This window comes from Corythoichthys intestinalis, chromosome 12, assembly GCF_030265065.1.
Source record: "Corythoichthys intestinalis isolate RoL2023-P3 chromosome 12, ASM3026506v1, whole genome shotgun sequence".
Lineage (NCBI taxonomy): Eukaryota > Metazoa > Chordata > Actinopteri > Syngnathiformes > Syngnathidae > Corythoichthys > Corythoichthys intestinalis.
The window spans coordinates 21135456-21162193 of NC_080406.1; the positions used below are offsets into that span (position 1 = coordinate 21135456).

The following is a 26738-nucleotide window of genomic DNA, read 5'->3' on the forward strand; positions in this document are numbered from 1 at the left end:
TGTTAGTGAGCATTAGATCTGCAATGAACAGAGGTTTTGTTGTGAGCACCAACAAAGCCTCTTTGTGGCTCAAGGTTCAAAACATAGAGTGACTGTACCCAATCACTAATCTTTCTTGGGAGACCAATCTTCTTTCTGCAAATTTTCCAGGTGGGATTAACATTCTCCCATAGGTTTACTATACTTATACCGCTTATGTATGCTGTTTTAGACATGTTGGAGCCAGTCTTGGGTACATTTTGTTTGAAAAATAACTTACAAAAAGCGTACAGTGATAAAAAGTTCAATTCCACAAAGTTTTTTTTTTTTTTTTTTTAACGTAACAACTGTTATAAAACTACAATGTTTGTGCTCAGATCAAAGCTTGTTATGAGTATTGTTTGTTTTTTGTTGTTGTTTATTTTCTTATCTTTTACACCATGTACATCATCTTGATCCCAAGGTACATCTTCGAAGTGAGTTGAGGAGCTTCGTCTAGCGCTTTGATGACCTCGTTTTTAGATTGCTTAGAGCAGGAGTGGCCAACCATGGTCCTCGAGAGCCTCAATCCAGCTTGTTTTCCATGTCTCTCTCCTCCAACACACCTGAATCAAATTATTAGGATTGTTATCAGGCAACTGCAGAGCTTGCTGATGAGCTGATTATTTGATTCAGGTGTGTTAAAGGAGGGAGACATGGAAAACAAGCTGGATTGCGGCTCTCGAGGACCAGGGTTGGCCACCCCTGGCTTAGAGTAAGGGCTCCAGGTCTCACTCACTTTGTTCTTTTTCTTCTTGGTGAGTACACTGATAACCAAAATTGCTACTCCTCTGCCATTTGAGATCAATTTGGTTGGCATATTCCAAGAATATATACAGTACGCATCAATCCCTGAAGCCAGAATTTTAGATTTTGGTCTTGGTTCTGTTTAATTACATAAATTAATTTGCATGTTAATGTTGCCTGTAGGTTCTGAGTCAGGCAGTGTTTTATTTATTTATTTATTTATTTTTAACTCTAAACGCTTCAGTTTCCTAATTTATGTTAGTCGAAACAGCGCAAGGTAGGCAAAGTAAAAGAGTGAAAATATATTTTCTTCCCAAGAAAGTACTGTGTATCAATACTAGATGTACATAAGATAACCTCAAGATCAAAAGTAAATTAAAAAAAAAAAAATCTTCGACAGAGATGGGTAGTAATGCGTTACATGTACTCCATTATTTACTTTTAACTTTTTGAGAAAAATGTACTTCTAAGAGTAGTTTTTCCAAGCCCTCCTTTTTAGTTTTATTTGAGTAGATTTGTGTTAAAAAAAAAAAAAAAAAAAAAACTACTCTTCTACTTGGGGCTACACGAGATGTTACATTTTTCCTCTTTATTCTACATATTGTCGCATATCGATTTTTTTTTTTTTTTTTCCAGCGATGCCAAAGGTAGAGTCGTGCCTGGTGTATTACCGGGGTAGCTCTACCGATTTCACCAATGAGACGTCGCAAAAATAATCACAGAATTCCATTATACCAATCAAGACGCTAGCTTGGCGTTCTATCTTCAAGCCAGCCTGTTCAATAATGTAGCGTCTTTAAAGGACTGGAAAAAAATAAGTATTTGATATAGAACGGTGCCCTCAACGTGACCCGAAAGCGCAAATTTTAACCTCTCTCCCAGTTTTTATTTGGTACCGATTGACCACTGAAAACCAAAGATATGATCCTTTTAGTTTCAAAATAGTAATTATGAAGGAACTCTTCACTATCCTCCTCCAGAGGGCAGTCATGCTGTATGGACGAATAATGCTTCATTTATGTGATTTCTTTTTTTCTCACGTTGGAATTCAATGATTTTGCTTTTATTGTTGTATTTGTTTGGCTTACTGTACATTAACCCATTACATGACCACATTATAGACCCTACCCACCGACGTCACAAAACCACGTGGTCGCTGTATGGTTCCGCCCACTTGTCCGTCATTTTGTCTCTGTATTAGCATTGGTTTCAATTGATCGAGGAATTTAAAATGCATTTCATGGAAGACCCGGTGCTTTCTGATGCCGTAAACTCACTGGATGTGTTGCATAAAAGGCGTTATGTGGAAAAGCTTCGTTCTATACAGTCGCCAGATCCATATTTGATGCCCAAATCGATGTTTTTCGACCCACTGTCTTCGCCCTGTCTGCCTGACATCTGCTACGCTGATATTTACAATTATCTGGTCCACACAAAATCAGCCTATTCTCACGAAAATTTGAAAAACTTCAAGAGCTTGGAGGCTTATAAATACTTCGTTGCTGGTTGGGTGAAACAGGTCCTCGTCCACGAAAATTCGGGTGCTTGGAAAGGTGAGTTACGAAATTTTCAATTCAAAATCTTTTGTTATTGCTAACATCCACTGTCAAGTCTAATGTATTTCATGTCGTTTGTCAATGGAGTTAAGGCTTTTAATGTTTATATGGTTTAGCGATAGCACTCTCACTACATACATACGTGTATGTTGTCGGCAATTAGCCTAGCAATGATATTAATTGTGGTTATTTGTCAGCCCAAAACCCTCTAAGTATATCTTAAATGCATCTTACCGGATATAAAATGACTACTACATAGTCTGTGGTGATTTTTTGGTGCCCAGTTTTCACGTCGAATTGCAGCCGTCCATTTCGCTCTCCTCTTTGGATCCCTCGGAATACGGTAAAACTTCAAGTCTCTCCTTCCATCTTCTCTGTTAGTGCAACCAACAGCCACACACGCCTTCACCATTTTGATTATTAATGTTAAGGAGCAGGAAAAACACGCCGTAAATAGGAGGAATGTACGTAGCCGTAACAGGTTAACACTATGTTTTGACGGACAATTGGGCGGTACCATTCAGGAGAGCGGAGTTGTGACGTCACGTGGGTAGGGTCTATTATTACAAAAAAGCAGTCCATATATATAACTTTGTGCTCAGAAAAAATATGCCATTGTTTAAAAAAATAAAATCCAACAAAAATACAAGCAGTAATACTATTTTGAAGTGATGCTGTACTCTTCCTTGAGTAAAATTTTTGGCTACTCTACCCACCTCTGATGATCCTGATCCTAGAGTGATTTCTAATTTATTTTTTAACAGACCCAAATATGCATTCAGTGGGAGTACTGGGGATTAATTCACCACTTTCATGAAAAAAAAAAACTGAAAAATTGCATCCTGGGTTCTACCTCACAAAAATCCTGTATTGGATGTTGCGCTCGGTGTCAAATGTTACATCATCTGTTATTGAGGTCGTCAAGCCCATAGATTAATGAACGATTGAAGCTCCATACCCCTACTGCTTTTTGTAAGCCCCGCGATGGTGTCCCCGTGGTAGCATCAGTTTGCATGAAAATAAATTCTTTTTGTGAATATTAACATTTTAAAAAGACTAATTTTCCTCAAGTGTCCAAAACGCAACATCTGTTAATAATGTATTTCTTGTATTGGCTTTGAAATCAAAGTTGTAAATCCAATCTTGAATTTGGCCTCACAAATCTCTCTTATACTAGAATCTTCACATGAAAAAGGATGCCAATTGTTTCGTGTCCACTTCCAGAAGCTACACAGCATCTGTTACAATCAGTGGCTAACCCTGAAGATTGAACTGTGCTTTCAACTCAGCTCAGATCCAATTATCCGAATTACAGCATTTGTCTAACTATTGATGATCCCGAGAGCTATCATTTGCAAGATAACATACATTGCAAATTACTCCACAACAACGAAATTTCCACACAATGCGACATCCGTTACATACATAAGACCAGAACTATGTTGCCAATCACTTTTCAGAATCTCATCTTCAGTAAACTATTTACTTACAGTGGGGCAAATAAGTATTTAGTCAACCACTAATTGTGCAAGTTCTCCCACTTGAAAATATTAGAGAGGACTGTCATTGTCAACATGGGTAAACCTCAACCATGAGGGACAGAATGTGGGGGGGGGGGGGAACAGAAAATCACATGGTTTGATTTTTAAAGAATTTATTTGCAAATCATGGTGGAAAATAAGTATTTGGTCGATAGAGGCAGTCGGACATCCGGGCATTTAATAACGTCACCAGCCACAACAAAGCGTCGCCATATTGACAATGGGGTAAAAGACGAGTCACTTATAATACAAACGCATTGAACTTTAGTCTTATTTGCTGTCTTTTTTCCGTCGGAATGGCTAAAAGTTGCTGTGTTGCGGGTTGTCACACAAGGAAGAGTTCGGAGCCGCATTTGAAGTTCTTCATTCTTCCACGTGAGAAAAAAAGGAGAAACAAATGGCTGAGCGCAATTAATCGAGGAACAGTAAAAGAAGACTTTTCCGTCGACTATTTTCGCCTGTGGGAACCTAAATCCAAGCACATTTACGTTTGCAGCCGACATTTTATTACTGGTGAGTTTAATCGATTATTTTTTGCCCCAATTAGCTGCTACGATTCATTAAACTAGGCAGTGGTTATTTTTACCTGAACCGGCTACTCGCAAAGCGTTTTTTTTTCTTTTGCCGTGAACTGCTCTGATTAGTCAATCGGTATATTATTGGCCTAGTGGGAATTGGTTATTTTGCTGTGACGTGTTGACGGCTAAATAACGCTTGGAGGCGAATTACCGGTAACGGCAGGAATAATCACTTCGTATATACTACCAATTTTCTCAGTTCCACACAGTACATATTCCACGTAAATGATAAAGGTCAACCAACTTACTGGGTGACTTTATGAGGTAGTTGTAGATGTTTTTGAACTCCACTGCAGGCCATTCCTTTGTTTATCCAGCTATCAGCTGCGACTTTGTATCGGCAGCTTTGTAAGCCAATAAACTCTAATTTTAAATTGCATCGCCTCCTTGCGTCTGTCGGCAGTGACTCGTGATAATAGTAAGCCACGTTTAAGACGTTTTAGCGAAAAAGACGCAAAACACACCTGAAATATATGAATTTCAAACGTTTGTCTATGGAATGTTTAGCTCTGCGTACCCTCTTCACAAAATGGCGACACGTTGCTAAGCCAGGTGACGTCATCGTGACATCACGCCGACTTCCTCCATACCAAAAGTGCCAAAAGTTGGCAATAACGGAGGCCAAACGTTTTCTGTAACTCTTCACAAGCTTTTCACACACTGTTGCTGGTATTTTGGCCCATTCCTCCATGCAGATCTCCTCTAGAGCAGTGATGTTTTGGAGCTGTCGTTGGGCAACACGGGCTTTCAACTCCCTCCACAGATTTTCTATGGGGTTGAGATCTGGAGACTGGCTAGGCCACCCCAGGACCTTGAAATGCTTTTCACGAAGCCACTCCTTTGTTGCCCTGGCTGTGTTGTCATGCTGAAAGACCCAGAACGTCTCATCTTTAATGCCCTTGCTGATGGAAGGAGATTTTGACTCAAAATCTCTCGATACATGGCCCCTTTCATTCTTTCCTTTAAACAGATCAGTCGTCCTGGTCCCTTTGCAGAAACACAGCCCCAAAGCATGATGTTTCCACCCCCATGCTTCACAGTGGGTATGGTGTTCTTCGGATGCAATTCAGTATTCTTTCTTCTCCAAACATGAGAACCTGTGTTTCTACCAAAAAGTTCTATTTTGGTTTCATCTGACCATAACACATTCTCCCAGTTCTCTTCTAGATCATCCAAATGCTCTCTAGCGAACCGCAGACGGGCCTGGACGTGTACTGGCTTCAGCAGGGGGACACGTCTGTCAGTGCAGGATTTGAGTCAGTGGCGGCGCATTGTGTTACTTATGGTAGCCTTTGTTACTGTGGTCCCAGCTCTCTGTAGGTCATTCACTAGTTCCCACCGTGTGGTTCTGGGATTTTTGCTCACCGTTCTTGTTATCATTTTGACGCCACGGGGTGAGATCTTGCATGGAAGCCCAGATTGAGGGAGATTATTAGTGGTCTTGTATGTCTTCCATTTTCTAATATTTGCTCCCACTGTTGATTTCTTTACACCAAGCGTTTTACCTCTTGCAGATTCAGTCTTCCCAGCCTGGTGCAGATCTATAATTTTCTCTCTGGTGTCCTTTGACAGCTCTTTGGTCTTGGCCATAGGGGAGTTTGGAGTGTGACTGACTGAGATTGTGGACAGGTGTCTTTTATACCGATAATGAGTTAAACAGGTGCCATTAATACAGGTAACAAGTGGAATCTCGTTAGAAGAAGTTAGACCTCTTTGACAGCCAGAAATCTTGCTTGTTTGTAGGTGACCAAATACTTATTTTCCACTCTAATTTGGAAATAAATTCTTTAAAAATCAAACAATGTGATTTTTTTTTTTTCCACATTCCGTCTCTCATGGTTGAGGTTTACCCATGTTGACAATTACGGGCCTCTCTAATGTTTTCAAGTAGAACTTGCGCAATTGTTGGTTGACAAAATACTTATTTGCCCCACTGTATGTCATCTTATATTACATTAGCTGTGATCCGAGAAAAGTGCTTGCCCCCACCTTACAACTCATTTGAATTTTGACTCCCTTTGTCACATTCTTCTGTACATATACAGTATGTGTGTGTCAATATATATGACGTTTCATTTATGTGATCATAAATATGGTCAATGTATTGCAAATGGTCATTTAACAGTGGTATTAAATAATGCCCCCCTGAATAAGTAATAAACTGAATGCTAATAATATATAAATCAAAGCCCACCCAGTGCATGTACGCAAAAAAACTGAAAAACAGAAGTGGTAACCTCTCATACCCACATCCTGTTCTGAGCTATATACCATACAAGTTATAAATAAGATTCAGGTTGCTAGGTGAAAACAGACGTGCAAGCAGGAAACATTTTTATTCAAGATAGCAGGATGCTGTACAATGACATCTGAATGTTTGAGAACTTACAAAGAGATACTGTACAGCTCACACTCAGAACAAGTTTTCATAATGCTTTGGTCATGCACTTGAACTCAGTGGAAATTCAGTGCAAAAACATCAACAGTCCAGTATTGGCAACCTTGCCAATTTAACACCAAAGGTATGGCTAATGCCTTGAATGTGAACATTTGACTTTTTGCTTATGTAATACTGAAAATTGAAATCAAAATACACAAAAATAGATAATTGGGCCAAAGTTGAACATTTTCGCCACTTACAATGAATTTCTCAAAGAGAATTCTTGGAAAATAAACTCTTGTCAGTGTGTGGTGTGACGTGCCAGTTCACCCAGCAAATGCTAACTAAACTGCAAAACTGACATGTAAACTGTAATGATGGCGTCATGTAACGGCAGATTAAGTCTCCTCTTCTTCAACCGATCTCTGATGCAGCCCAGGAATCAACTTGAGGATGTTTTTCCGAATACTGGTCCGTTTGCTTTTTCTGGGCATGGTACCGAACAAAGAGGTGACCCTCGCTCTGTCCCAGGTAGGAGACTGTGAGCCGATGCTGCTACTGCTGCTGCTGGCCAAACTGGAGCTGCTCGATCGGCCGACGAGGTGTTGGTGATGATTCGAGTGCCGGTGTGCGAAGAAGTATTCTTGGGTGACGCTGGCGGGGCTGAAGGGGCTGGGCGAGTTCAGGTCCCCAAACACGCTGCCCTGGTCGCTGTCGTCTGTCATCAGGCCTTTGCAACTGCTGTCGCTGGACAAGCATAGGCTACGGTGGCCCATGGGGGAGTTCTGAACTTCAGAGGAATCTGTTGAGGGGTTGCTTTCTTTCAAAGTGCCTGTAGGCGGAAGACCGAAGAGGCTATAAGTGAAAACTGAAAGTTTGTGACAGTTTCATTTGTTCTGGGGAACTTCATCATACATACAGTAATACCCCAGTGTTTATATATAAACAGTGGTGCCTTGAGAAGCAAGTGACTCTTCAATCCACATCACAATGACCAGAATATATTTCATTACATTATATGTAAAGACTGCCAGCAGGTTGAAACCTATGAAACAATAAGTGGCTGACCACTTAACCTTGCTAAAGGTACCAAACCCCTTGGGTTTCACAGGTGCATTCACCGAACCCCTCGGAATATCATTATAAAGCCTTGTTTATTTTTTTTACGAATTCGAAACAGCGCAAGCTAACATCTAAGTGAATTCCTGTATTTCTCCCAGATTTCGAATTCACTACAAATAATTTTGCCTTTTGCTGTAGATTTTCACGTTGAAAAATAAAATGAAACTCATTTCATTTCACACTGTTCCTTTTTTGCTTTCATGTTTACATTCTCATTTTATTGTCACATCTTTGCATCTCATACTATTTTCCTGACGTATTTTTTTTAACTACGCAGTTCACGCTGTCTGTAGGTCTGTTATACTTCCTCATTTCAAGTGCCAGTCAACCTTCCACTGAGCAAACTGATTTCTCCTCCCATTAGATAGAGGGCTAGCAGCTGAAGGAAATGGAATAAAGCCTATAGATTGAGGGCAAACCAGTTCAAAACCTGGTCAAAAACGGCACTTAGTTTAGCGCAAAAAATAGGGCTCCGCGTTTCCTCAAGTGCCTGTGACATGATTAAAAAATATCCTAAATGGCATTATTATGAAATAAAATTATATTTTGACACGATTCAACTATATACAGCAATTTGGCAAAGTGCTGAAAACGAGAAATTTGTCTTTTAATCTGCCGTTTAGACCCTCCTGTCATTATAGCACTGTGGCAATGGAGGAGGAAGCGTTTTCAGCGTTTCTGGTTCAAGTGTAGATCTTTCAAGTGATATTGTCGATCCAGAGGTAGCCTGTGGCATACAGCCATATATATATATATATGTTTGAGTCGTATTTGGAGGAGGCGGAAAATTCAAAGCGAGAAAAAGGCTGATGACTAGAGCATACTGTAAAATGTCATTGTTTTTTCTCTCTTCTCCAATATTTTTACAGAATAGTAGAAAGACAATAGAAAGTATTTTTCCCCGATTGCTAAATAAATTGTATGGTCATGACAAATAAGTCTTTTGCTAAATGGCTGTGCCCATTAATTTTCCTCTCAGTTTCAAATTGAAAGGGTGGAACACATGACATGCTAAGCCCGGCAGCGTAACTGTGTGACGTCACCTCCCTGTGACGTCAACAACAATGGCGACCTACTAGTTAAACTAATTTTCAAATTGTATAAAAACGAAAACATCAAAAGGGGTTTCAATATAAATTTTTTAAACTCATAATAGCGTTTATCTTTTTAGAGGTGCAAGTTTTTCTATCCGTGGATCCCTTAAAGGAGCAGCCTGGGCAACAAGCAGGTGCCAGATGATTCTGCCTGTTAAAAGCAGTACTTTGGTCGACTAAGCCTTGATCTTTTTGTGAACTATTGATTTTTTTAAACGTTACCTTGTGTCTGTTTTTGCCATCAGGACACCCACCCAGCAAAGCCCTCAAAGCCACAACCATTGAACAATCAACCCGCCCGCTGCTCAACACCTTGCCTTTGCTCAATAAAATCCGTTCACTCTACATCCGTTTCTTGGTTGCACTTTGGTCCCCATCGGCTTCCCCATGCCTTGCTATAACACATTCCAAGTTTTTATAGCCGCATGATTGGAAACAATAACCTAGCTGTCTATTGTCGTGTCCACCATGCCTGAAAGGGTTAAGATCATTTCAAGCTCAATACATGACTGCCTTTTCACAAAATACTGTAATTTTTTCTTAAATAAGAGCATACACTGCTGGCCAAAAGTATTGGCACCCCTGCAATTCTGTCAGATAATGCTCAATTTCTCCCAGAAAATGATCACAATTACAAATGCTTTGGTAGTAATATCTTCATTGATTTTGCTTGCAATGAAAAAACACAAAAGACAATGGGGAAAAAAATAGATCATTACCATTTTACACAAAACTCCCAAAAAAAATGGTCCGCACAAAAGTATTGGCACCCTTTGAAAAATCATGGGATGCTTTTCTAATTGGTGTAATTACCAGCACCTTTTACTTACCTGTGGCACATAACAGGTGGTGGCAATAACTTAATCACACTTGCAGCCAGCTACAATGGATTAAAGTTGACTCAACCTCTGTCCTGTGTCGTTGTGTACCACATTGAGCATGGAGAAAAGAAAGAAGACCAAAGAACTGTCTGAGGACTTGAGAAGGAAAATTGTCAGGAAGCATGGGCAATCTCAAGGCTACAAGTCCATCTCCAAAGTTCTGAATGTTCCTGTGTCTACCGTGCGCAGAGTCATCAATAAGTGTAAAGCCCATGGCACTGTGGCTAACCTCCCTAGATGTGGACGGAAAACACAAATTGACGAGAGATTTCAACGAAAGATTGTGCGGATGGTGGATAAAGAACCTCGACTAACATCCAAGCAAGTTCAAGCTGTCCTGCAGCCCGAGGGTACAACAGTGTCAACCCGTACTATTCGTCGGTGTCTGAATGAAAAGGGACTCTATGGTAGGATACCAAGAAAGACAACAATTGCGACCCAGAGACATAAAAAAGCCAGACTGGAGTTTGCCAAAACCTATCTGAGAAAGCCAAAAACATTTTGGAAGAATGTTCTCTGGTCAGATGAGACAAAAGTAGAGCTTATTGGGAAGAGGCATCAACATAAAGTTTACTGGGAAAAAAAACCGAGGCCTTCAAAGAAAAGAACATGGTCCCCACAGTCAAACATGGCGGAGGTTCCTTGATGTTTTGGGGTTGCTTTGCAGTCTCTGGCCCTGGACTGCTTGACTGTGTGCATGGCATTATAATTATGAAGTCTGAAGACTACCAACAAATTTTGCAGCATAATGTAGGGCCTAGTGTGAGAAATCTGGGTCTCCCTCAGAGGTCATGGGTCATCCAGCAGGACAATCACCCAAAACACACTTCAAAAAGCACTAGAAAATGGTTTGCGAGAAAGCATTGGAGACTTCTGAAGTGGCCAACAATGAGTCCAGACCTGAATCCCATAGAACACCTGTGGAGAGATCTGAAAATGGCAGTTTGGAGAAGGCACCCTTCAAATCTCAGAGACCTGAAGCAGTTGGCCAAGAGTAAAGTTCCAGCAGGGCATTGTAAGAAACTCACTGATGGATATCAGAAGTGGTTGTTCAGTTATTTTCTCTAAAGGTTGTCCTACCAAGTATTAGGCTGAGGATGCCAATACTTTTGTCCAGCCCATTTTTGGAGTTTTGTGTGAAAAGATAATGATTTGGTAATTTTTTTATCCCATTCTCTTTTGTGTTTTATCATTGCAAGCAAAATAAATGAAGATATTACTACCAAAGCATTTGTAATTGCAATCATTATCTGGGAGAAATTCAGCATTATCTCACAGAATTGCAGGGGTGCCAATACTTTTGGCCAGCAGTGTATGTATCCTGAATGAATGTAATGCACATTTCTGTAGCTAACTTGTGCCTTTGAAAAGTGGATATGCGGAGGCCTACCGACAAAGTTATCATGGACTCCCTGATCAGATAGTATGAGAGAGCATGTGAAAAAGGAAGCTCTGTGGTCTTGACAGCTGAGCCAAACCCTCTCACCTCGAATTAGGCGTTCTTCCCGTAAAGTAAGCACTTGCAGCTCTTTCAGTTTCTCGTTCAACGATTGCTGTGAAAGAAACAAAAATATCGAAGTTACGAGTCCAGTTGTGTATCCAGGCTTAAGCGTCAGCGAGAAACGCACTTTAAGCTGGTTCACCCTTTTCTCCAACTCAATCCACTTCACCACGCTGCTGCATACAGTCTCCAGTCTATGATGGAGAACACGTATTTAAGAACGTACTCACATCCTGACAATTATGCGTAATGTTAAATGTCAGAAATGAGTGTTGAACGATCTTATCTTTTTATGTGTTCAAACCGCTGAGTTACCTCAGCACTTGCTCGGCGCTCGTTTGCTTACTTTAAACTGTTGGCCGATCCTCTTATCAGATCGATGACCTGCTGATGAGAGAATCCTTCAATGCTATTACCGTTGACGGTAATGATGACGTCTCCTGTGTTGGCGAGTCAACATGAGGACAGGAAGCATATGTAGAGCAAGAAATATGATCAGTGACCTCATTATTGGTCATATCTATGTATCAATTTGAACTGAAATTTCAACCAAAGTGTCACTGAGAGTATCTGTAAGTGAATGAATTGGGCTTGTTCACCTGCGGACAAACCGGCAGTCTCCGCAGCACTGTTCTCCACCACTTTGCTCACAAATGAGCAAATCTCCACTGCAGAGCTGCTCCTCAGCTGCAGGCTGTCAGACTGCAGCAATGAAAATCCTTGTTACCAAGCAAGAAAATGACGTGTTTTGAGAGAAACTTGTGTTGCAAAAACAATACAAAGGTTCCACAGTTAACTTATTGGCTGACGCAAACATTCACAACTCAGCCACAGAGGCCCAGTCCAGATTGGGCGTGTGCACTTGTGAAACCACCTTTACTCAGTTGTTAATTTTTATTTCCACTTTTTTAAATGTCTTTTGTATTGTACAGTGTAGAGGTCATAAATAGAAAAAAATGTGAATTATTTAGTTTTAATATCATTCTGTACATGACAAGAACCTGGAACTTAACTCCTTGGCTGCGACTGATGACGATAGACGTCATTTGCTGCCACTCCCCCCGGTTCAAATGGATAGGACGTCTACTACTGTCAAACTAATTTAGATTCACAGCAGAAGACTGAAAAGGAGGCAAGTGATTGTACCTCTGTCAATAGTATTGAAAGAGTTAAACATGAATGTTTACTTTTATGTCCATATCCATCATATAACCTTTTGCCTGAAATAGAGACTTAAATGGTTCTTTATTTAGTGCAATTTTGAACAGCTAATAAATCACTCAATTTTCACATCAGAAACTTAATACATGATGAAAGCATGCATAATCATCTTAATTTTACTCAACAAAAGCAAAATTAGCATTTTTCTATATACAATAACAACTTATTTAGGTTGAATTCCGATGTCACTATTGCCTCAGCGTGTCTTGCCTGCTATCTGGACCTTGCCGTTTTTGATTGAAATGTTACAGTGGGGCAAATAAGTATTTAGTCAACCACCAATTGTGCAAGTTCTCCTACTTAAAAAGATTAGAGAGGCCTGTAATTGTCAACATGGGTAAACCTCAACCATGAAAGAGAATGTGGAAGAAAAAAAAAAAAAACAGAAAATCACATTGTTTGAGAATTTATTTCCAAACCAAATTAGAGTGGAAAATAAGTATTTGGTCACCTACGAACAAGCAAGATTTCTGGCTGTCAAAGAGGTCTAACTTCTTCTAACGAGGTCTAACGAGGCTCCACTGTATTAAAGGAACCTGTTTTAACTCATTATCGGTATAAAAGACACTTGTCCACAACTTCAGTCAGTCACACTCCAAACTCCACTATGGTTGAAGGACACCAGAGACAAAATTGTAGACCTGCACCAGGCTGGGAAGACTGAATCTGCAACAGGTAAAACGCTTGGTGTAAAGAAATCAACTGTGGGAGCAATTATTAGAAAATGGAAGACATAAAAGACCACTAATAATCTCCCTCGATCTGGGGCTCCATGCAAGATCTCACCCCGTGGCGTCAAAATGATAACAAGAACAGTGAGCAAAAATCCCAGAACCACACGGGGGGGCCTAGTGAATGACCTCCAGAGAGCTGGGACCACAGTAACAAAGGCTACTATCAGTAACACAATGCGCCGCCAGGGACTCAAATCCTGCACTGCCAGACGTGTCTCCCTGCTGAAGCCAGTACACGTCCAGGCCCGTCTGCGTTACGCTAGAGAGCATTTGGATGATCCAGAAGAGGACTGGGAGAATGTGTTATGGTCAGATGAAACCAAAATAGAACTTGTTGGTAGAAACACAGGTTCTCGTGTTTGGAGGAGAAAGAATACTGAATTGCATCCGAAAAACACCAAACCCACTGTGAAGCATGGGGGTAGAACCATCATGCTTTGGGGCTGTTTTTCTGCAAAGGGACCAGGACGACTGATCTGTGTAAAGGAAAGAATGAATGGGGCCATGTATCGAGAGATTTTGAGTGAAAATCTCCTTTCATCAGCAAGGGCATTGAAGATGAGACGTGGCTGGGTCTTTCAGCATGACAATGATCCCAAACACACAGCCAGGGCAACAAAAGAGTGGCTTCGTAAGAAGCATTTCAAGGTCCTGGAGTGGCCTTGCCAGTCTCCAGATCTCAACCCCATAGCAAATCTGTGGAGAGAGTTGAAAGTCCGTGTTGCCCAACGACAGCCCCAAAACGTCACTGCACTAGAGGAGGTCTGCGTGGAGGAATGGGCCAAAATACCAGCAACAGTGTGGAAAAGCTTGTGAAGAGTTACAGAAAACGTTTGGCCTCCGTTATTGCCAACAAAGGGTACATAACAAAGTATTGAGTTGAACTTTTGGTATTGACCAAATACTTATTTTCCACCATGATTTGCATATAAATTCTTTAAAAATCAAACAATGTGATTTCCTGTTTTTTTTTTTCACATTCTGTCTCTCATGGTTGAGGTTTACCCACGTTGACAATTAAAGGCCTCTCTAATATTTTCAAGTGGGAAAACTTGCACAATTAGTGGTTGACTAAATACTTATTTGCCCCACTGTAAAACAGAACACGTAAAAGCTGAATTTTTTTTGTACTAACGCAGAAATGTCTAAATTACTGTTTGTTTGTTTTTGCCAAAAAACAGGCAGTTGGCCAAAAATTACCTGATTATTTGAATGTAAAGTTACGCTATTATGTATCGATACAAAATCCATCGTGGCGGCTGTCACAAAACAAAGAGCTTTTAAGTTGAAAATTTTTGTAAATTATTGCATTAATCCCAGAATTTCTATAGATATGAACGTAAAACAGTCTAGATTCTTGGTTAAAAGCAAAACACCGGGCAGTTATCATTAATTTACGTAAATATTTCCAGCTAAAGTTACGCAAATTTTTTTACCATTCATGTAAGTTTTTTTCACGTTTTAAAGTGCATGCATGTTGCTATTTTATTCAACAATTACCTTAAATCCTTGATAAAATCCCTCTCGAGACACTCCTGCCTGCTTGTATGCACTAAAACGTTTGTTCTGTTTTCACCTAAATTCGGCGTTAGAACGCACCGTATGTTTATCGCAGTGTAAGCCGCCCGCCCTAACGGTCTGCCTGGCCTGGCCCTCTACGGAAAGCCATGGCGCAATGTCTGTAGGAGCTGTTTCGTCAACTGATAGTGGAGTCTTATGTATCGGGAAAAAGCAATAGGTTTCAACAACTTCTGTTCTTGATATTTGTTCCGTTAACATGACATTTTTTCCAGAAGTATGCATATTTTAAATCAAATTAGTTTTAGGCTATGTATAAAAATTAGGTATGATTGGCTCCTTGAGGGGACCCTCCCATTCCCTCGAAATATGATTTATTAGGTACCTGAACTTCAAATCCGAATGCTTCATTGTCTTCCTTTTCCAAGACAACGGTCATTCTGAGTGAGAGAAAATGTAAAAAGTCAAGGTTTAAGTTCAAATACATTACATTGCATTTTACAAAATAATAAATATGTTTTACCTTTGGGGATCACAATAGTCTACCAGAAATTGTTTGGGCTGCAAAATAAGACAGATTTAAAATATTAAAACTATTGCTTTGGCAATGATATATAAGTGCTTTTCAAGTTCACTGCATCCTAGTGAGGGTCATTGTAAGTTAAAAGTTCAGCAGCGCAGCATTACATAACAAGAAGAATAATCACAAGCTTTTGTCCCACAACTTCACATTGCTGTCGGGTATTAGTTGAAAATGCTTGTTGCTAAATTGGGGATAATCTGCAATTCAATATAGAACATTTCTTAGAGTGGCACCAAAGTCTTCTTTTTACTGTATTTTTCATAACATTTCATGGCTTTTATCTGGTTTGCATTACAAAGTGTTTGTAAACCCTAAATATACCTATAAACTAAATTAGGAATGCTAAAAAAAAAAAAAAAAACACATTGGCTAAAACAAAAACTTACCTTCTGTTGGTCTTAACAGGGAGTAGCTGGATTCAGCCATGTTAAATGAGTTATGTCATATTCACTGTTGCCACTAGAAGGCAGTGTATCCACCCAAATAAATAACACTAAATGCAAACACTTTCAAAACAAACCATCACAACGTCACTCTAATTCAGTGCTTCTCAATTATTTTCTGTTACGCCCCCCCAAGGAAGACGTAAATGTTTCGCGCCCCCCCAACTCTCTGCCGCCACTGTAAATAGTATCATTCGTCTATATTACTATTATAAGTATGCCTCAGCCTTACATTGTGTCCTTTTTTTTCTATTAAAGAAAAAAAGTAACATAGATCAACTTATAATAAAGTATAACTTTTTTAACATTGTGTTGCTTGTAACAGAAAAGACTTAACGCGCATCTCAATTTGCCTGAAGTTAAAAAAAAAAAAAAAAAAAAAAAGTCACATCCAAACAGTAAAAATACACTCAAGGTACATTTTTGACCATTTGATACTGAAAAATAAAATGTAATAAAATCAGTAAATAATAACAAATTCAAATTGATTAGAAACATTTACTCTTCAGGACAACATGCCAAAAAATTTGACCGAAAAAAAAACAAAACTGAATAGAAGGGGGGGGGGGGGGGGGAGTCTTTGGACAGAAGGAAAGTTTTTATTTTCGCTGATTCACCACAGTGCTCACTGGTTTACTGATATAACACTGACAAAGCGGGACGATTGTGAAAATTGGCAGTATTCGGCACATTTTCGCTGAAAAATAGTCAAGCGGCTTATCAATGAGATTGAGGTCTAATGTCTTTAAGTGGCGTCTTAACTGATTTGGCTTCTCCGCTATAATCATTTTTAGACTCAGTAAACAGTGGTCTTTCCTCATTTTCCACTATATTAAAAGTCAAAGGCAAACGGCCCGAAAAAAGCGCATTCTCGGCGGCCGAGGGAGAACCGTAGGTGAGGGCGGTGGTCGTGACGATCCCAAGCCGAAAACGGCACTTCTCGGCCGGACACGTGAGAACCGAAGAAGACAGTGGGTCGCTGCGTGAGTCCAGCTCTGCATGAGTCTCTTCCGTGTGCTCTTGCTTACTTCAAAAATACTGCACGCACTTTGAAAATGAGAGCGCCACTGCCACCCACGGAGTGGATGTGCAAGTACACTTTATTCTAGTACGGCAAAAAAAAAAAAAAAAAAAAAAAAAGCATGTTCCCCGAGGTCACTCGCGCCCCCCCTGGCATCGCTCTGCGCCCCCCTGGGGGGGCGCGCCCCACCATTTGAGAAGTACTGCTCTAATTAAACGAATACTCGGAGCAGCAAAATTTAAATTTGAATCTTTTTTCTAATCAAATTACTCATGTTAATCAATCGTTGCAGCACTAGTACTACTGTACTACTAACCACAGCAAATGCACATGCATAGATGTAAATAGCGCATTATTTAAATTATCGGACGCCGATATGGGCAAAAAAATGCGCATCGGTATCGGATCGGCCGACACGGAAAAATTCCGATCCAGACTTCCGATCCAGTTTTTTTTTTAAGTTCGGTCCGGGTTTTCCAGCGCAACGATTTACATAATACATTCAAGTTTTTGCTCCGCTTTCCCAAAAATCCGGTCCGTATTTTACGGCACACCTTCAACACACTACATTACCGTCTCCCAATTTACCGAGAGACTTTATCACAACAACCTATGTTTTCCTGCCATTGAAAATGAAGAAAATTAGAAATGAATGGACTGACGTACATGGCCGTCAATGGTATCCCAGTAGTAGAATGGGCAAGTTTTTGGCGAATTTTGGAAGAACCATAAGTTTTTGGCAAATTCTGTATACAACTTTTATGCCCCTTACTGTCCTGGAATTTTTGGTGTGTAAATTATGTGATTTAGAACCCGCATTTACGGGCGCACGGAAAATTTGAATTATGTGATTTGTAACTCGCATTAACATGCGAACGGAACATTTTGGGCGTGTCATTCAAAAAACTCCCTGCATCACGCGAAAAATCCCGTCGTTTTGATATTCGAACGGTTATGGTCTGTCAAACAGTTCGAAGAAATGCCATTTAAAAAAAATAAAATAAAAAAAAGGAACTTTACTATCTGGACCTTTGCCTTGTAAAGCCCAATCTAATAAATCTCCAGCAATAAATTAACTGAATGCCACTGTTAACCCATGCATCAGAGGCAACGTGAGGTTCAGTATCTTGTCCAAGGACACTTCACAATGGTCACCAGAGCGGGGGAATCAAACCCACAACCTCTGGGTTAGGCAACAACTACTGAGCCATCTTTCTACCACAAGGCTTCGCAAGTTTTCTGGGGGTAAATCTGGTAAAGCGCATGAGTACTTAATAATTTATATTAAGTAACGTACAAATATTCATGTCTACATTCATACTGTACTTGATAATTTTTCCCCTTTTTAGTACTGAGTATTTTCTGACTACTTTTTATGTCTATATTGTTAACTGCTTACTTCACATTTAAATATCAATTGTACATAATTGCCAGTAAACATTTTTTTACTTAGCTTTCATCTCAGTGCATTTTTTCATTCAGGGGTAAAACAGTATTGCTTTGTTATACATGTACTGTGACATAACATATGTGCAAACTGCTGTGTATGTGATAAACAACTAACTATGCTTTAAGTTGTAAAGAAAAGTTGTCGAAGGGGAAAAAAAGGACTGCAAAATGTGTAGGTAAAAGAACGAGTGAAGTTTCACCTTGGCTGTTCTAGGCAGAGAGTCGGTGCTGTGTCGCTGTCTGTACTGATCGTAGCTGCCTCTCAGTGAACGTCTGTACCATAGGGAGCTTTTCTTCCTCTCCGCGCCGGCCTGTGCAGGACGTCCACCGGGGTTCATGGTGAACGCGGTGGTGGAAGGAGGCGAGGGAAGATTGAGAGGCAGACTGGGGTTTTCTCTCAGCATCGTCTTGCTGTTCCAGTCGAGCCTTTGACATGCGCGCGCAGGAGTGTGCGTGCGCGATGCCGAAGCTTAAAAGCAAAACGCATCAAAGCGGATGTCAACGTCGCCCACTTGACGTGTTACATTAGAAACTAACTAAAAGGAAATACTGTATGAACAACTCTTACTTTTACATTTAAAGAAGGAAGTGTTCCTTCACATTAGTGTTTGGACCTGTTTGAACACGTTTCTAAGGTCGTAACTCAAGTTAGGCTTGGTTATATCTCAATTGAATCTCCAATTTAAGCCTTTATATTACTTTTTTTTTTTTTTTTTTAATTAAAGCAAAATTAACCCTTAAAGACCTGGTGTCCATAGACATCACATTTTGAGATTATAGGACACAAAGTTAACATTTGGCTTTGAAGTGTGGAGCGAGAGTCTCAATTATAATTACTTTGATCCCTCGTTTTTCACAGTGAATGGGGACCTGAATCCGTCGTGATAAGTGAAAAACCGCGAAGTAGCGCCCCCCCATTCTTTCTTTTTGTTGCGTGTGTGTGTTTAATGTATTTATTTTAGGGCTGTCAAACAATTAAAATGTTTTAATCGAGTTAATTACAGCTTAAAAATTAATTAATCGTAATTAATCGCATTTCAAACCATCTATAAAATATGCCATATTTTTCTATAAATTATTGTTGGAATTAGGGTAGTTCCGATCATGTTTTTTTGCTCCCGATCCGATCCCGATTGTTTTAGTTTGAGTATCTGCCGATCCCGATATTTCCCGATCCAATTGCTTTTTTGTTTTTGCTCCCGATTCAATTCCAATCATTCCTGATAATTTTTCCCGATCATATACATTTTGGCAATGCATTAAGAAAAAAATGAATAAAACTCGGACGAATATATACATTCAACATACAGTACATAAGTACAGTATTTGTTTATTATGACAATAAATCCTCAAGATGGCATTTACATTGTTAACATTCTTTCTGTGAGAGGGATCCACGGATAGAAAGACTTGTAATTCTTAAAGGATAAATGTGACTTTGTATATTGTGACTAAATATTGCCATCTAGTGTATTTGTTGAGCTTTCAGTAAATGATACTATAGCCATTTAACTGTTGCGCCAAAATGCATGATGGGAAGTGCACCCATGACTGTGCGTAGTGGTACCAATTGATATATCTTCTCTGCATTGGGAAATAACATAGAGTGTTAAGAAAAAGATCGGTTACTACCTTTCTTCCCCACATTGCTTCCCACGATATTTCTAATCATAGGGAGAAGGATTGTAAGATTTTAGCCAATTAAAAAAATGCTCCAAAGGCTGCCAAAATTCACTCTACTCATTTTACGCTGCCTTTTTGCTCTATATATAGGTAAAACGGCGCCATTACAGATTGAACGTGATAACGCGTGAGTGGGTCGTGCAGCGCATGCGTTAATTGTGTTAAATATTTTAACGTGATACTTTTTTTTTTAAATTAATTACCACCGTTAACGGGATTAATTTGATAACCCTACCGTAAGCCTAAACTAAAGACTCTGGATGAGTGTAACATATTAGGTCTATAACGTTAAATACAATTAGAAAATGATCTAATTAAAAAATCTATATATATTAAAAAAAGGAATGTCCGATATTTTTTTGCCGATTCCGATACTTTGAAAAAGACGTGATCGGACCCGATCGATCGGGGAATGGAAAGACAAGACACAAGATGGATTTATACATTCAACATACGGTACATAAGTACTGTATTTGTTTTTTATAACAATAAATCAACAAGATGGCATTAACATTATTAACATTATGGTAAAAGCGATCCATGGATAGGAAGACTTGTAGTTCTTAAAAGATAAAGACAGTATAGATAGTACAAGTTATAGAAATTTTATATTAAAACCCCTCTTAATGTTTTCGTTTTGATAAAATTTGTAAACTCTTCAATCAAAAAATAAACTAGTAGCCCACCATTGTTGATGTCAATAATTACACAATGCTCATGAGAGCTTAAGCCCATAAAATCAGTCGCACCCAAGCACAGGGCGACAAAACTCCAAAAAAAAAAGTAACAAGTTGGCATTGCACTGTGCTGTCATTTTAATCTGTTTGAGCGTGGCATCTGCGTTAATTGCATCAAATATTTTAACGTGATTAATTTAAAAAAATAATTACCGCCCGTTAACGCGATAATTTTGACAGCCCTAATTTATTCAGATTTAGCATTGGAAAGAGAAACATATAAGACATGTTTTTCCCTTTTTTCCCCAATGTATTATTTTTTTTTAATTATATATTTTTATTAATATATCTCCCTGTTCTTCATCCTGCTCCATCTGTGCCTTGTTCCAGTAGCCCACTTGACATCACCCTGTTCTCCCCCAACACCTGACGCAAACCTTGTTAACCCGGCCAACGTAGGGCCTTGCCTAAGGACCCACCTGCATATCACTATGCCCCTGCTGCAACCCCCAACCTTCTGTACCAAAGTCAGCAATATTACCAATGAGCTATCCAGCTGCCCTAAACACAAGATCAATAGAGGCCGGGATCTATCACACCAGACAGGACCCCAGGTGCAGGCTATGCAAAGAGGCCCCTGAGACAGTCCAGCACATCACAGCAGGGTGTAAGACGCTGGCAGGCAAGGCATACATGGAACAACATAACCAGGTAGCAGGCATAGTGTACAGGAACATCTGTGCCGAGTACGGACTGGAGACCCCAGAGTCAAGGTGGGCGACACCTCCAAAGGTGGTCGAGAACAACCGAGCCGAGATCCTGTGGGACTTCCAGATCCAGACAGACAAACTGACGATGGCCAACCAGCCTGACATAGTGGTGGTGGATAAACATCAGAAGACAGTAGTAGTGATAGATATAGCAATTCCGAGTGATAGCAACTTCAGGAAAAAAGGACACGAAAAGCTGGAGAAATATCAAGGGTTGAAGGAAGAGTTGGAGAAAATGTGGGGAGTGAAGGCAACAGTGGTGCCAGTAGTGATCGGGACACTAGGGGCAGTAACCCCCAAGCTGGGTGCATGGCTCCAACAGATACCAGGAACAATGTCCGACGTCCGTTCAGAAGAGCGCAATCCTAGGGACAGCTAAGATCCTGCGCAGAACCCTCAAGCTCCCAGGCCCAAGCTTGAAAGGAGAGACCATACCGGACGGGTGGGCGAGACTAACCCTATATATGTGTATATATATATATATGTATATCACTTTTTTTTCAATCGGCTGCGCGGCTTCTTTATAAATGCAAACGCGCTCTTCCTTGTGTGTTCACATGCGGTCTTCTTCGTGCGCGCAAATACATTCTTCTTCGTATGTCATGTGCTATTACTCACGTGTGGAAGTACTACAGTATCTGCTCCATGCTTCCTGAATAAAAGCCAAAATAAACGCATATCCCACAAAACAAATTTCACCATAATTTAAAAAAAAATAAAATTAAAAAAAAACTGGAGACAAAATGTTGTAAGGTTGAAATCATGTAAGTCGGGTACGTCGAAACCCGGGGACTATCAGTACATAAGCAAACGCCTGTGTAACATCATCTTCCAAAACTGTTTTTCAAAGACACAAGCAATACAATGACCTCAATAAGGTAATGTATTCATTTCACTTTGTGTTTGATTTTCCTAATTCTTGCTATCTGAACATTGAGGGAAATGGGCAGAGTTGCTTACATCAAAGACATTTTGAATTTTCTTTCTGATATTTAAAACACAGATCTGTTAACACATTCATTCATTCACATTTCTGTGTCTCCACAAATCAATGAATGGATCTGCCAGATTTTTCTCCAGTTAAATCTAGAGACAGAAGTGATCATTTTTGGGCCAAAAAAGAAAAGGTCAAAGATAAGCAGGCACCTTAGCACAATGTCACTTACAGCTACAAATCAAGTCAGAAACCTTGGGGTGATTATTGATTCAGACCTAAGATTTGATAGCCATCTAAAGTCCGTCACTAAATCTGCTTATTACCACCGAATAATATAGCCAGAATTAAGGGGCTTCTGACTCAACAAGACATGGAAAAACGTATGCATGCATTCATTTCCAGCAGATTGGACTACTGCAACAGTATATTTTCAGGTCTTGATAAAAAAATCAGTCAGGAAGCTGCAGCTAGTACAGAATGCTGCAGTCAAAGTCCTCGCAAATACAAGGAAACTGGACCACATTACACCGGTTTTGGAATCGTTACACTGGCTTCCAGTGAGTCAAAGGATAGACTATAAAATACTACTTCTTGTCTACAAAACACTTAATGGCCTTGGACCAAAATACATGCTTGATTTGTTGGATTCCTATGAAACATATAGACCCCCAAGGTCGTCTGGAACCGGTCTCCTGTATGTTCTAAGAACAAGAACCAAGCAGGGTAAGGCAGCATTTAGTTATTTTGCTCTTCACCTCTGAAACAAGTTACCTGAAGGTCTAAAGTATGCTCAAACTGTTAGCTTCTTTAAACCAGGGCTAAAAATGCTTTTGTTTAGCACTGCATATCCATAAATGTCTATATATTTCAATCTATTTGTGTTCTATTCCTCTTGTGATTATCTCCATTGCTGATTTCAATTATTATTATTAGTAGTAGTAGTAGTATTTTTTTTTTTTTAAATAAAAATTCTGTTCATGATTAAATGCGATTTTTAAGTATAATTTTATTTCCTATTTCGATTGTCTTTTACGTTGTATTGATTTTAATTAGGGCTGTCAAAATTATGGTGTTAATGGGCGGTAATTAATTTTTTAAATTAATCACATTAAGATATTTGACGCATTTAACGCACATGCCCCGCTCAAACAGATTGAAATGACAGCACAGTGTCATGTGCACGTGTTACTTGTGTTTTTTGGTGTTTTGTCGCCCTCTGCTGGCGCTTGGGTGCGACTGATTTCATGGGTTTCAGCACTATGAGCATGGTGTAATTATTGACATCAACAATGGCGAGCTAGTAGTTTATTTTTTGATTGAACATTTTACAAATTTTATTAAAAGGAAAACATTAAGAGGGGTTTTAATATAAAATTTCTATAACTTGTACTAACATTTATCTTTTAAGAACTACAAGTCTTTCTATCCATGGATCGCTTTAACAGAATGTTAATAATGTTAATGCCATCTTGTTGATTTATTGTTATAATAAACTAATACAGTACTTATGTACCGTATGTTGAATGTATATAACCGTCTAGTGTCTTATCTTTCCATTCCAACAATAATTTACAGAAAAATATGGCGTATTTTATAGATGGTTTGAATTGCGATTAATTAATTTTTAGGCTGTGATTAACTCGATTAAAATTTTTAATCGTTTGACAGCCCTAATTTTAATGTGATTTTTATGATCTTCATGTGATGTAAACCACTTTAAATTGCCTTGTGTTACATTGTGCTATATAAATAAATTTGCATTGCCTTGCCATTCAACACAGGTATTTGCTTAAAGGTTCTTTGATGTACGGCGGCTGCTTGTTGTCACTTGATAGAAAAGCTTGTAATGAGATATTGAAAACAGTAATATTTGGTTAATTATCAAATTAGATATTAAACATGATTCCAAATCTATTTGTAAGTTTACTTATAAAATGAAGTTGAAGTTTCTTTTTCTTGCAAGGTGAACTTTCCAAAGCTACTTAACTAAAATCCAATCATTCCACTCGAGACTTTGTGTCCTGTTCTTTGCAGTCTTAGCAATTTGATGCGCCAAGAGTCAGAGGTGAGCAAAGCGTGACAAAACACCTGCACTTATATTGCAGGCTTTAGAAGGTTAGCGATGGGCTTCCATGCAGAGAGACTCACCGCTCTTGTTATCAAGGTGATCAAAAGGAAGATTTGTTGGGAGGCCCCTGTGTCACTGCCTGTGTTGAGGGCCCCGCAAATATTCATGGATTCATTATGATCAAAGTCCCATCCCACTGTCTGGATTGGCTTGATGAAAATCCGCATGAATATTCTTTTAGAAGTAAATCAAAGCCTCCGTGTTGTTCTTTTAATAAGTGTGTTCATGTAATACAGCACACCCTGACAAAAATATGAGGAACATCTGCACACTTTCTCTTTGTACAAAGATAACGCCATGTTACAGGAAAAAAAAATGTTTCTGGCTCGTCAACATTTTATTTGTGTTGCTTGGGTTCAAACTAAATAAAAAAGTGCCACAAAAAATGTATAAGTTTGGTTTTGCTAAAATTAGAGGCTATATTCAAATTTTCTGATCTTACGTCCTAGGTATACGGAAAATAATTACTGTAATTTTCAGACTATAAAGCGCACCTCACTATAAGCCGCCACCCACTAAGTTTGATACGAAAATGGCATTTGTTCATAGATAAGCCGCACTGGACTATAAGCCGCAGCTCTCTTCACTGTTTTATGGGATACTTAAACCAAAAGATATTCACCGATAACACTTTATTTGACAGCGGCATCATAAGACCAAATGAACCACCATGAAGCTTTGCAGCCAATTGGTTCAAAGCTTTGAAGTATTGCTTCATAAAGCTTCATTTGGCCATCAATGCTCCCTTGGGGAGACGGTCAACCTCTGCTGCCACCTGCTGTCAACACTGTTGTCATCCAACATGCCTCCTGCATGCATTCCAGCACTACAGATGTAAATAACAATCAAAATTCAGGTTCTGTGCTAATTATTTTAGAGCTGAAACAAATACTCGAGCAACTCGAGTAACTCGAGTTTAAAAACTGATCCGAGTAATTTTATTCACCTCGAGTAATCGTTTATTTTGACAGCTCTAAGCCTCACGTTTTGCTCGGACTACTTTTAATGCGGGACAACGCACTGATGTCACGTGCGTAGAGGAAGAAGCAAAAAAAAAAAAAAAAACTTACTGCAGCCGACAGCCGCTACAAACGACGCTAACGTTGCAAAATACTAGCCCGCACGATGCTACGTTGGTAGCAGATAGCGTCTGATGCGTCTCATAGAGATCACATGTATGTTGAACTAGATGTGAAATGACAGACTCGGCCGCGTCTGGGCGCGTTAGTAAACAGCCGCCATCTTAAAGCAGTAGAGCGCTAAGCGCTAATAAATAAGATTAACGTTACTGTCACTAGCTCACGTAACGTTAGCCCTGCGGAAGGCTAGGTTTCTATTAATTATGACGACTGTCGATGCGTGGCTAACGTGTCTTACATACAGGCTTTAACATAACATAGCGTTGGGGAGTGATGAAGGTGTAAAATAAAAACTTAATAATGCTAACTATCAATTTTAGCTCAGTAGTTATTGCTGGATAAAAGTAGCACTGGTCCCTAATGTGCCCCAATACAGCCTGTATCATACAAAACTCAAAATCCTATCAGGACTTACAGTTTGGAGTAACTTCAAACTTAACTAGAACTTAAAAATGGCTTGACACAAATAGAAATTCAATTGAAACACGTGGGAAAAAATCCTAACTTTTAAGTGATGTGTGCTATCAAGTGTAACGGCATTTTTAGGTAAGGCATATATATTATATATATACAGTGGGGAGAACAAGTATTTGATATTTGATACACTGCCAATAGGTTTTCGCATTGGCAGTGTATCAAATACTTGTTCTCCCCACTGTAAATATATATTTTTTTAATAAGATCTAAAAGTTTTTTGAGTGAAAGCAGTGTATTAGTCTTTTTATTCTAGTTACATCTGAGATGCAGTTGTTGGCTGTTTTCAACAATATACATCGGAAATAAAGACATTGATTGACTGAAAATGGTTCAAGATTAGATAAAATGTCTTGTTTTCTCATGTATATTTATAATTGCTCTTCACCTAAAAATATATTTGTTTTATCCGATTACTCTATTAATCGATAGAATTTTCAGTCGATTACTCGATTGCTAAAATATTCGATAGCTGCAGCCCGAAATTATTTATTCAATTACTCTTCCAGTTGTTTCATTAATTGCTAGTTATGGTATTTAGTA

General features: G+C 39.3%; 1 protein-coding gene across 2 annotated transcripts; it reads right to left on the reverse strand.

Moving 5' to 3' along the window:
- Window positions 1-6767: 6767 nt before the first annotated feature.
- On the reverse strand, window positions 6768-24705 carry cytip (cytohesin 1 interacting protein). Of its 2 annotated transcripts, none has more exons than XM_057851607.1 (9): window positions 24603-24705; window positions 18588-18856; window positions 15415-15452; window positions 15277-15331; window positions 12018-12120; window positions 11765-11858; window positions 11546-11612; window positions 11404-11470; window positions 6768-7652 (listed from the first exon to the last, which is right to left on the reverse strand). In XM_057851607.1, the coding sequence occupies exons 2-9, from the start codon at window positions 18789-18791 to the stop codon at window positions 7219-7221; spliced, it is 1062 nt and encodes a 353-aa protein (XP_057707590.1). In that variant the 5' UTR covers window positions 18792-18856; window positions 24603-24705; the 3' UTR covers window positions 6768-7218. The 2 variants fall into 2 exon arrangements, with proteins under 2 accessions (XP_057707590.1, XP_057707589.1); XM_057851606.1 differs by lacking the exon at window positions 24603-24705 and adding an exon at window positions 22136-22340.
- Between the last annotated feature and the right edge of the window lie 2033 nt (window positions 24706-26738).